At 35.2% G+C, this 13,260-nt stretch overlaps 1 protein-coding gene across 1 annotated transcript in view; it reads right to left on the reverse strand.

Annotated features, from left to right (window-relative positions):
* Nucleotides 1-13,260, reverse strand: part of LOC122817039 (myosin-7-like) — a 206,537-nt gene that overhangs the window by 149,124 nt on the left and 44,153 nt on the right. The window contains exons 12-15 of the mRNA XM_044090174.1: nucleotides 11,260-11,363; nucleotides 6,915-7,053; nucleotides 1,783-1,901; nucleotides 505-654 (exon numbers count right to left, since the gene is read on the reverse strand). Coding sequence (XP_043946109.1) covers nucleotides 505-654; nucleotides 1,783-1,901; nucleotides 6,915-7,053; nucleotides 11,260-11,363 — 512 coding nt within the window. The remainder of the gene's footprint in view (nucleotides 1-504; nucleotides 655-1,782; nucleotides 1,902-6,914; nucleotides 7,054-11,259; nucleotides 11,364-13,260) is intronic.

Below are 13,260 nucleotides of genomic sequence, written 5' to 3' on the forward strand. Positions count from 1 at the left end.
AATGTTCTACACTCATTGCTTCAATGGTAACCCTCCCAAGCTAGTGCAAGGCGAATCCTAATGTTTATGCCATTGCATGATTATCCGTCTGACGTTCCGAGGATGAGGGCAGACAAGGATAACATAATAAGCATAAGCACAAGATTGCCAAAGCAAAGAAACAGTCAAAGACCTGCATAATCTTGTCTGGCAATTTGCAATAGATTTATTTAAGGCTATGAGCTGCTAGTTAAGTTCTATCTTGTACTGCTCATTTTTATCCCTCAGCTGCCATTTACTTGCTGTGTGACATTGAGGAAGTTACTTAACCAGACAGCATACCCAGATCAGCCCTGAAAAAAACAGTGAGTTCATCTAATTATGAAATAAACAAAACAAATATTTTTGACAGACACAGCCCTTACATTGTGCCAGTAAATGCACAATGATAAAATGTTCTAAACATAAAATCTGGTATATTTTGATAAATAATTATCAGTTTTTTGTGGTTTTAGGTATACTAACCTCAAAAATCTCAAAGCCTGCAATATCCAGTACTCCAATAAAGAACTGCCTAGGTAACTTTGTGTCCAGTGTCCTGTTGATACGAGTGACCAGCCACTTGAACATGCGATCGTAGGTAGCTTTTGCTAATGCGCCCACTGCATAATTGACCTGTGAGAAGTTGAAAAAATATGTTAGTTAACAATATTCAGCAAAAGAATATGTGCTACTTTATAAAATATCCCAGTCATTAACATCAACGAAAAAAGATGGTCTCTGATGATAATACTGGTAGTTGCTATGTAGAGGATTTGTTTTGGGTGCCACTGCCTGCTTTTAATTTATTCTGCAAACAGTCAGACTGATGTGTTATTTTAGGTACAACACCTGATTTTGATTCATTATTTAACTGTTACATACATGAAAGTTATGTACTTAACAAAAGATCTGAGTGAGACAATCCATATTTGGCAATAGCAGAACTAATGCTTTAGGTATTATGCAGTTTGGCATCTGAAACTTTACCAGATTACTAGCCTCTTACATTTTGCTCATAATATTTTGCAAAATATCTTCCTTTCCAAGTTTCAGTCATGACAAGCAAAAGTAAAACAAAATACATAAAATCTGTTATGAACTCTGGTCCACATCAACAAGAGGTAAAGTGGAGGAAAGTGGGTTATGCTGACAAACAGGATGTACTCATCCAGATCCATCATTAAGGTAAGTACATGACTTTTGTATCTGCTGTGAAGAAGTACGTCCAAATTCACCAGCAGGACAGAATACCAGCCTTATACTCTGGGATGGTCACTTTCCGGAGAATACACCTTATACTCAGGGATGGTCACTTTCATGAGAATACATCTCTGTTAACTCTGGCACGGAAGAAAACCAGTGATCTGTAGATCACATCCATTTTATAGACTCTTATAAAACTATTCAGTAAGAATTATGCAGTTGCTGGGCAGATATCATCTAAGGATGTACTTTTGACAGTGGCCTGAAATGTAGCTACTGACCTGGCTGAGACAGGCTGTGAAGGCATTGTTTTACTGTATTTTTTGTAAAGCAGTTTAATACAGTTAGTCACAACTGTCCAGCTTGGAGGTAATCCGTGCATGTATCAACACCACAAGATCTACCTGATGGATTAAGTATACAAGAGCCTTTCCTGGCATGCTTATCGTGAACACATGCACTGATCTCAGCGTTCTAAGAAGAGAACTGCAGCAAACACTCACCGTTAATTACTCATGAAACAGGTTAAAAATAATAAGCCTGCAGAGTGAAACTTACCTGCTCAACATTTTGACCTTTGGTCACGTACTCATTTCCAACTTTTACTCGTGGATGAAGCAGGCCCTTGATAAGATCTGCAGAGCTAATTCCCATCAGGTAAGCAGCTTTATCAGCACCTAGGGAAAGTAATCATGGATATTTAGTTACTCACTTCTTTAATAATTCTTTTAAACTGTTTTTGTTTCTATTCTTTTATTGGAGTTCATGGCTAGCAATGCAGATGAGTAGGATAAACAATAGACTGCACATAAATTACAGACTGCTGATTTGAGCTCAGTTCCAATAACATCCATTACAGAGTTACTATTTAGTTGGCTATCTAAAATTGTGTAAATAATCTATACAAACTAATTATGTTCTGTGTTCATACTGAGCAACTCCTAAAAAATTGCCAGTGTATTACATTTGATTTCCCAGTTTCCTCCCTTCTTACCTCACTTCTCACCTGCACATCACACACCTCTTACCTATCATTCATTTTTTCCTTTCCTTCTTAAACCCACTTACCTTCATGAAGGCATGATGCCTTCTTTTTCTATATGCAGTGTATTGCCCACAGCAGCATGCACCTACTCACCTTTCATTTGTACTCAGAGCAAAGCAAAATCATATGTGACATTCTTAAATGTATAACAACAACTGAAACTAAAAATTCCTGCGAGAACGCCAATAGGTGCCTCTACCAATAAAGAAATAAACGTGATAACCAAGCTGTGTATTAATCACGTTTTAATATAACATAAAATAATAAAGTGGACAACTCCAAACTAACAGACAAACTGATGGCAAAAAGGACAAACTGGTGGAAAAGAACAAGCAAACAAACAAGCTAGTTAAGCGCTTTCACCCAAAAAAACTGGGCTTCATCAGAACTGGCTTTCAGTTATTGCATCACCAAATTTAAGCTTTTTTTGGCGCCAACAGGAAGTTACAAATTTAAAGTGATATGAGTACTGCATATGAAGGTATTTCATAGTCATAAACCACCTGTCAACCATACTGGTACAAAACTAATATAAATACAAATGTAAATAAATAAAAAAAAACTTGTAGAATACAAAAATGTCTAAATAAAACTACTAAATGCATCTGACTAATATTCTGATATGATATTATTACCACAGATATAAAAAAATTGTAATATGTGGGATAAATAAAGTTGATATGAAATAAAATGTATTCTGTGCCAACAATATCATAAATATGTAATTGTGTTCAGTACACACTATAACACAGAATATAACTCAAAATGTAACATATATTGAGCAATGCTGGACACAATGTAATCACACTATATTATAAAAAAGAACTGCATATACTATGCATAAAAAGTTCCATAAAAATACATTAAATAGTATAAATAGAACAAAAATTGATAAACTGATTACTAAAAAAATTATTTAAAATATTTTGAAAAAACATTTAAAAATTTTTTTAAAAAAAAACTCTTTCAAAAAATATGTTATAAAAGTAATAATGCATATTTTTTAAGTGATAAAGACTAGATGAAATAAAATTTTTTTTTTTACATAATCTCCAAAAATGGTTTTACTGAAATGTATTCATTCAGTCCTGGGGGAGTTGTGGCATCTAACAAAATTTGCCACTTCGCTTCCTTATATTTCAATAATCCCTTACTATCTCCTCCTTTAGGGTCTGCCTTTATTACTTCTAAAATAAAAAAATAAAAAAAATACCTAAGTAAATGTCAAAAATGCTCTGGTTTTTGCATGGGAAAAACAGAGAGAAATTTTAGGAAAAGGATATACGACCATTTATACTGTATAAAGACTAAAGATAATAACAATGCTCTTTATAGACACATTAATATGGAAGGGTCTGACCATGTATTTAAATTTTTTATTTTAAATTTTTTATTTTAGAAGTAATAAAGGCAGACCCTAAAGGAGGAGATAGTAAGGGATTATGGAAATATAAGGAAGCAAAGTGGCAAATTTTGTTAGATGCCACAACTCCCCCAGGACTGAATGAATACATTTCAGTAAAACCATTTTTGGAGATTATGTAAAATTTTTTTTTATTTCATCTAGTCTTTATCACTTAAAAAATATGCATTATTACTTTTATAACATATTTTTTTAAAGAGTTTTTTAAAAAAAAAATTTAAATGTTTTTTTAAAATATTTAAATAATAATTTTTTTTAGTAATCAGTTTATCAATTTTTGTTCTATTTATACTATTTAATGTATTTTTCTGGAACTTTTTATGCATAGTATATGCAGTTCTTTTTTATAATATAGTGTGATTACATTGTGTCCAGCATTGCTCAATATATGTTACATTTTCAGTTATATTCTGTGTTATAGTGTATTTATGATATTGTTGGCACAGAATACATTTTATTTCATATCAACTTTATTTATCCCACAGATTACAGTTCATTGTATCTGTGGTAATAATATCATATCAGAATATTAGTCAGATGCATTTAGTAGTTTTATTTAGACATTTTTGTATTCTACAAGTTTTATTTATTTACATTTGTATTTATATTAGTTTTGCACCAGTATGGTTGACAGGTGTTTTATGACTATGAAATACCTTCATATGCAGTACCTTCCTGTTGGCGCCACAAAAAGCTTAAATTTGGTGATGTAATAACTGAAAGCCAGTTCTGATGAAGCCCAGTTTTTTTTTTTGGCTGAAAGCGTTAGTTTGGAGTTGTCCGCTTTATTATTTTACGTTATATTAAAACACGATTGATACACAGCTTGGTTATCGCGTTTATTTCTTTATTGGTAGAGGCACCTATTGGCATTCTCACAGGAATTTTTATTCTTAAATGTATAACTTCATATCCTAAATAATCTGACTGCTAGATTTTATATAATTTATGTAGCTTTTCACGTTTTCTCTATCCAGATATTGCTATTGTAGAATTATTGTCTGTATGTGTTGGTGTCTATCTCTGGGTTGAACCTGAAAGTGGTCCACTAAAATCAGTGTTAAAAATGTGTGTGTGTGTGTGTGTGTGTGTGTGTGTGTGTGTGTGTGTGCGTGTGCGTGTGCGTGTGTGTGTGTGTGTGTGTGTGCGTGTGCGTGTGTGTGCGTGCGTGCATGCGTGTGCGTGTGTGCGTGTGTGCGTGTGTGCGTGTGTGCGTGTGTGTGTGTGCGCGCACGCGCACACGCGTGTGCATATATAGACAGAGAGAGAGAGAGAGAGACAGATGATTATATCAGGAAATTTTAGAAAACAAATGTCCCTAACTTAAAAGTATTGAGCTGAAAAGATTGAAACTGAAAAAAATAAATAAATAAAAAGCTATTTTATGAATGGGGAAGCTCTCTGCACCCCCACAGTCCCTAAAACCTATATATACCAACTCCAAGATATCACACCAGGAAAGAAAGTGCAAATTTCTATCCCTCACAGTACCACAATATCAAACAAAAAATTCTAGTAAACCCTGTTAAGCAGACCAAACTGAAAACTAACATTTGTTATTCTGAACATTTGAAATAACTACACGCAACCACATATATGCAAGTAGATCGATAGCTAACTGCATATATACATACATACATTTTTATGTGTTTATGACTGACCAAGTTAGTTGAGAAGACAGTATCTCAGAGGTCATCCCTATAAACAGGGACAATTAGTCTTAGATAACTAACAATAATTAACTCCCTTAACAGGCTTCTCTTACATCAGACCTTTACGCCCCTCCCAACCATTAGCAGCTGCCTCCATTCCCTATTACCAGTTTTCCCATGCTGTTCCATAGGGCAGAATATATCTCTCTCTAAGACATTTGGATTCTGTAGTATTTAAAATGATACAAGCAAGGTTGGTTGTTAAATCAAGCTGTGTCTCAGCATTATGACAGATGAAGTAAATGTCATCTCATTTGACTAAACAGTTACTTTTCAAGTATTTTTCCTCTTTACTTCGAGCTTGGGAACACGAACTGCCGCATAGATGTCTTCACCGTGCTGATGGCTGACTCCTTTACCTCTCACTGGACTAGGTTACATTTTGCAACAAACTCTACATCCTACTAGGGGGTTGCTGTGCCTCAGAACCATGACCAATGATGTTGTATAACTGAGGGTTAAGACTGTTGTAGAATGCTAATGCATCCTGCACCATGTAGGCCTCAGTTCAATTAGTTCAGTTTCCAGCTGTGTACCTTGTGACATTCAGCATATTATTTAACTGGGGCCACATTACTGTGTCACTCTTCAACAATAAAGACACAAAAGCTTAAAAATAAATGAGAAGAAATCTTGCTTCTTAAAAAGAGGGTGTCATTTTGCGAACTCATGGAATGAATGTTTGTTATCTAGAGTCCATTATCAGAACTAGCAGCTAGTTTTACAAGTTGAAACCCAAATAGCACAACTAATGTTTTTCTCTGTTTGTTGATAATATATCACAAAACAAATTCTGAACATAAGTCAAAGCAGCTAGTGAGCCACCTGATAAACTAAATGCTGGCTTTCTGTTATAACTTATAATCATGACCCCCTCAAAACTGACTTGAGTCTCCGGAAAATGCATTGCTATGGGGAAAGAAAGTACTAAGTTGCTGAGTGTATCATTCTTTCATCTGATGTGAATGTTTGTTGTAGTCTCTTCTGGAGCTAATGCAGTACTGAGGAGATCTAGGTGGTGTGAAGGAAATCAGTATACTTTGAACAAAAGCCCAGCATTTTACCAAGACTCCTTGTCACCATTCTTTTACAACAAAACTAGTTTATATAGTTACTCACTGCAAGCTATGGGATTAGCAAGCAGAAGACATTATCATAACGATTTGCAGCCACTTCCAGAATTAGTGAAGTCTGATAATCTCTAAAGCACCCTGGACACCACAGATTTCAAAAATGTTTCAGAAATACAAATTATTCTTCAAGAATGGTTCTTTACGTCATTTGATACGCTTGTACGTGGTTTCATTCCCATATTTTTGTATTAAAAGTAATGAAATTAAATTAAAAAAGGTTCAACAGTGTGGGAAATATTAATGCATTTTAGATTCATATGTTTTTTGGCCATTTCTAGTCGACGTTTTAACAATCAGACTGACAGTAGATACTAGCAATCTCAGCATTAAAGTATTGTTGCATTTTGTATTTATTCACCAGATATCATGTGACTTACTTTCAGTACCATCAGCCTCTGCCTGCTCTTCTCTCTGTTTCTGCTTAAACTTCATATTTCCGAAGTGCATGATGGAACCGACCAGTTTGTAGCAGCCATACTTCTCCTCAGAACTGAACCCAAGGATGTCCATGGCATGCTGAAAGTACCAACACAACCATCAGATTAGCACAGAGTTTATACATCTGTAGTCAGAACAACTACTTCAGCATCAAAATAGTTTCAATACTTGGTATTTACCAAAGAGATTCTGCAGAAGTCAGAAACATCTTTCTGTTATTTTCTTCCAACCCATGAGTACTTGTTTTATGACTCTTTCAGGCCCCACTACTAACCAATGTATAATTCAGTATATACTGACATCTGAAGACGTAGCAAGAGCTGTGAAAGAGCTTGTGTTGTTTTAAAATAAAAGATTGTTCATTTTATGCTGAGAAACTGGTGTCATCTTATCATTCTACTTTTCTGGACTGCTTTACTCTAGTTTATCTGTTTGGTGAGACGTTTACACAGCCCAGGTTGGTCGTTTTCTCCCAATGTATAATTCACACTGCCATTCATAATGAGTAGACTGCTTTCAGCAAATCATGATTAGCACAAGTGTATAGATATGTAAACGTGTAATATCTAAAAAAAAAAATTCTATTTTTAACATTTTTTCAAGTCCCCTCTCGTGGGTGTTTGCACCTACCCCCACACTCCACTGCTAATTAAATATACCAACTCCGAGATCGCACTACATTGCAGAAAATGGTCAATTTCCCATTCCACGCTGTACCGCCATCTCCATTCAAAACATTTGAAGTTTCAAAACTTCAATCATATGGTCCCGACCATTTGAAACTTCAATAACCTGATCGGGATCCATATATATCTCTATATATATATATATATATATATATATATATATATATATATATATATATGCACGTATGCCAGTACCTCGAAAAGTCAACACATCAACAGGCAGCTGATTGACCACAATTGGTTGAACAGCTACATATAAAAGAAAATTATAATATAAACATTACTTCTGCAGTGGGACAAGCCCCTACACCCCCACATTCCATACTAATTATATATACCATCTCCAAGATAGCAATACAGTGTGGAAAGGGCAAATACCTGATCCCCTCTGTACCGCAATCTCAAACAGTAAAAAGCTGGTACATTCAATCAGCTGATTTTCTATCAGCTATACTGGTTCTGTTTGAATTGATCGACTTCAGTAGACCAAAATCCGATTTTCAAAAGGCTGAGACAAAAAAACCCGAAACTCCAGAAGACCGACTGCTCGAAACACGGACAGATCACTATGGGTAAGTAACCGCTCACCCAACTCCACAAAGACATTAAAACCGAAGCAAAGAAAACCCACCCATGTGGGGTTGGCTTTGCCTCCCACACCACATTATATAAGGGGCTGCACTCCCCCAACCCCCCTAACTAAATATACCAACACCGAGATCGCACTACTGCAAAGGTAAGTGGCAAAGGTCAACATGCTGGCCAAGCGGTTACTTACCTGCTGTGATCTATCAGTGTTCTGAGCAGTCGGTCTTCTGGAGTTTCAGATTTTTTGTCTCGGTCTTTTTAAAGTTGGGTAAGTGGGATTTTGGTCTACTGAAGTAGACCTATATATATATATATATATATATATATATATATATATATATATATATATATATATATATATATATATATATATTACACACACACACACACACACACACACACACACACACACACACACACACACACACACACACACACCACTAATGCCTGAAAAATGCACAACTTCTTTACATTTGTATAGCATATCTGCTCTCTGAGTTCACATAGGTTTGGACATTCCAGAAGTGAATGAAAGGTAAACATGAGTATTGCTAACATAGGTGAAAGTAGAAAAAAATCAAAACATAGGTGAAAGCAGATTTAAACAGAATGGCCAAAATAGCAATGATGTGTTTCATATTTAAAATAAAATACAAGTTGGTCTTTACACCCAGCTGATGTCCATAACCATTAAGGTTTCTGCAAAATATTGTGCTGATGAGGTCATAAGAAGGCAGAAACATGCATGGCCTAAGCTAGTGGGGTTTGGCTTCATTGGCCTGAATGTATCCACAAAGACTTAAAAAGAAATGTAAAAAGTCATGGACATTCAGAAGCTATACAGCTGAAAAAGTTGATGTCCTTAAGGGTCATTTGCATATATCCCATGGGCCACTATTACAGGTGGTTTAAGTTATCACACAGTGAAAACTCTAGCTTGGCTAGGTTTTTCTTGTTGTTTTTACTAATTGGTTTGTCTGTGTGACTTTTTACTCTTTGATTTAAAAGAAAAAGTAGACGTACTGTACTATAAGTATACATTTAGGAGCATAAATATTAGGGAGACTCACAAAATACTATTAGACAGAAGGAAACATCAATAAAGCTATTAAAAGATGTTGCTAAGATAATGCAGAATAGTGGTTCAGGCCATTATGGAGGAAGTGCATATAAACTGGTATAGAATTCAAAGTTGTTTAGACTGAAAGCGCTTAATAAATACATAAGTAAAAAGAAGCAGGGGAACAAAATTTCAAAACCGCAGGGTCATTGCAAAAACAATGGAGATGGCACCTATCTATAACAAAGTAGGCTGGTTGATAGTCTTCTAGTGCTTTTTTCTGACCATACGTTTACCTCAAGATATCTGATTACTTCCTGCTAAATGGCACAGATGCTTTCTAATATTTAGACAGGTAGTAGATATGGTATGTTTAAACTCCCAGGTAGGAGTCTGACCATATTAAGAGGGCAAATTCCTCATATAGAAGTATCACAATGAAATGCCAAAATGAATTCCACTGAACTACTTTCAAATGAAAGCCATTCTCTCTTAGTAGCGCAACAGGTAGCACACTCAGCTTTGGTGTAGAAAGCTGTGGGTTCTAGTCCCACACCAGGTAGCTAGATTCATTTTCCCTTACTGACACTGCAGTGCAGTATAAGAGGAAGGGGAAGGGTGCTGCACTCATGTGTGTGTGTGTGCCATCCATCAGCTCATACATTAAACTGAGGCCCAATCTGCCTATATTGGTGGTAACATAGGTGGCTGTAAAAGATCCCACAGCACTTGTCGAAAAGAGTATGGGAAGTTCCTTGTGCCCTGGAAAAATTCCTCCCCATCAATATGAATACCAGCTTGTCTCTTCCATGAAAAGAGGATATTGGCCTAGTGCGACTAAACCAGTTAACAAAGTGTAAAAACATAAAAATAAAACTCAATGATGAAAACTAATTTCTCCAGATAACAGACACAGGCGGGGTCCAGCGTCATCTTGCAGGAGGTGGGATTAATAATGTGGTAATAGAGGACAGTGCTCAATGTATAAGGATGAAGATCTATATAGTACTTTTTTAGTGAAATGACTTTCAGCCAAAATAAATCATTCTGAAGCCACATATTACATCCCATGTTATAAATATTATGATGGGAATTAGTCTTTCAATGAGCTGAGCTGTGCCCTTAAGTAATGCCATACAGGTACAGAGCATGAACATGTATGTGTACATCCATTTATATACACACAAAAAATGTATGAAACTATGTATAAATAACCTTATTATAGTGATGCCAAAATAGCAGGCATAACTGAAATTTACCTCTAATCAAACAACAGCTTTAAAAGCTGTTAGGACACTTTCTGCTACCAAATTTTTTAACTGGTAGGACACTGAAGCAGTAAAAACTCCATATGTATTACAACAAATTATGACAGAGTGTTGGATAATAACCATTTGTTATGTTGTCACAAAATGTAGTCAAAAATTCACTCTGAATGTGAATTTCTTGAATTAGTTTCTTGAACACATAATAGCTTGGTAATGATATGATATCAAAGACCTGTTCATGAATATAATCATATACATGCATACACACACACACACACACACACACACACACACATATATATATATATATATATATATATATATATATATATATATATATGTATATGCATGCATGTGTGTGTAGTATTTATGCCTTAGAAATTTGGCTGCATTGACTTAAACAGATTACATACCCAAATTTTCTTCATCACATTTTTATGTCAGAAGACATAGCTAGTTAGCTAGTACTGGGCAGACAAAAGGACAGAAAAACACAGAATTTCGAAGAGATCTGCTATCTCATAATACAACTTAATTTTCAATCTTTTTCAAACATTAGAGTCTCTTGCCTTTTTTAAAAAATAGTACAGGAGGTCTACCACTGGTCTACAGTATTGCTTGCTAATGTCTACCATCTACTGGACAGTAATAGGTAATTGCACAGTGATCTTTGTATACATACATCTGTTGCCATGAGTTCTTCCCCGTCATCTAGGTTATCCACCGTTGTAACACCTTGTGAGCAGAAGTGGTAATCATAGGGGTTGTTGGACACCAAAAGCATGTCTGCAAAACAACAAAGAGGCATATGAAATTCTGAAAGTGAAATGTTGCCAAGCACTTAATGCTCTAAAAATGTCAGCTTTGTCGTGGAAACAGATGCATGGTTCTATGACCTCTGTTTAGCAAATCACATTCATATAATTATATTTCACCAGTTGTTGTACATGATTACTCTTAACACATTTTATATTTGCATTTTACCCTAGTTTATCATAATTTGCTCTGTTGAACTTTTTTGTTTTTCTTTTATGGTATTTAGGTATATGAATCTAAATTAATGCATACAGTAACTAAAAAACAACAGTTAATAGCTGTTTAAAAACATACACATGTATTATATACATCTATTTAACTAGATATTTACTCAGGTTGTCTGAGTAATTCCATGAAGAAATATTCAATAAATCATTAATTATAGCATGCTTTAAAACTGCATGACTCTTTAGTGTAATTGCTGTGAGCAAATTTATTTTCTATTTTTTCCAGTGCTCGCACATTTTGTAACAGCAGCTGTTTAACAGTATATTATTGCCTATGTACATACATGCACAGAAACATAAGCAGAAGGAGAACTGTCTGTGTTATACCAACCCATAGACGATCGTACCTCCATCTTTTTTCATATTTGTTCAAGAATCCCAAGTATGTTTAAGTATCACATTTCTTAGATGCCAACACACATACTGGTAGCTTGTAAATGTTACATATCTCTTTCCTTTTCTCCTTTTATGTAACACATATTTCAATGTTCTCTTACATACCTTTTGTCTTTGTTAATTCTGAAATGTTGTAATAGTCTATTGTATCCATTAACTGCAATTGTTCTTATCTTTGCCAAATGGCTTGGGTAGTGGCTGAAAAGGGTCAACCACCAGTAAACACACCCACTTAAACTACATAAATAAAAAAATAGAAAATGTCTGCATATTCTGTATCAGACATAAGTTCAGACATAACACCCTCCCATACCCTGCAATTATTTCTTCTGAATGTCAAATTGAATGTATTGACTTCTTTATTATTAGCATCCCAATGAGGACTTTTTGAAAATCAGCCTTTGCAATTTACCCCAGTCAGAAGTACAGTTTAATAAAATTAATACTGTGATTCCCCAAAAGCAGAGCTCTGTGCAGTTATTTGGGCCCTACTGTCTCACAAGTAAGTGACTACAGACCATTTGGTATAAGGTTTGGGTACTACCGGTTACATTTAAAAAAAATTGTTGGCATTTTGAAAAATTATTAAATAACTAATAACTAATTTTACTACTATGTGTGAGTGGCCACTATGAGGTATTAAAAGCTGAGGAAGTTACTTTTTATATATTAAGACCCCTAATAAGATGAATCTTGAGTCACTACAGATCAATTTATAGATTGCCAGTAAGGCTTCCTTTTCTGGGGCAACAGTCTTGCCCTGGAAGTTTAACAGAGGCTCAGCCATGTGTGTGTAATCAAGCATAGGAGCAACAGTGGTGTGAGAAAGCAACAACAGGTAGGGCTAATTAACAATGACCAGGACTCTGGTATGTCTTTGGGGCAAATGGCACCAAAGAAAGGGCTCATTGCACCCTTCTATGACATGTTCAGATAAAACATTTCTTTATTTTAGTTTTGGATCTCTTTGAACAAGACTAGTTTTCTTTCAAAGACACTGCATAATCAGCAGGTATACAACACCCAGGCTTCATAAAAACAGGACAAACAAAAGTGAACCGCAGATACACATCTAAACCTAGGTAACACCAAAAAAGTCAGGAGCATGGGATTATACAGCTTATGTGAATGTCATGAGTAGGAAGAGCTCCAAGGGTAAAATACACTTAAGATGGGATAAAATGAAAGAAGAAGAAACTCCACTTTCCCCAAGGTGCAGCAACCTCAGAACTAACTATATATAT

This window comes from Protopterus annectens, chromosome 12.part0 (genome assembly GCF_019279795.1).
Source record: "Protopterus annectens isolate FY-2018-M chromosome 12.part0, PAN1.0, whole genome shotgun sequence".
Taxonomy (NCBI): Eukaryota; Metazoa; Chordata; order Ceratodontiformes; family Protopteridae; genus Protopterus; species Protopterus annectens.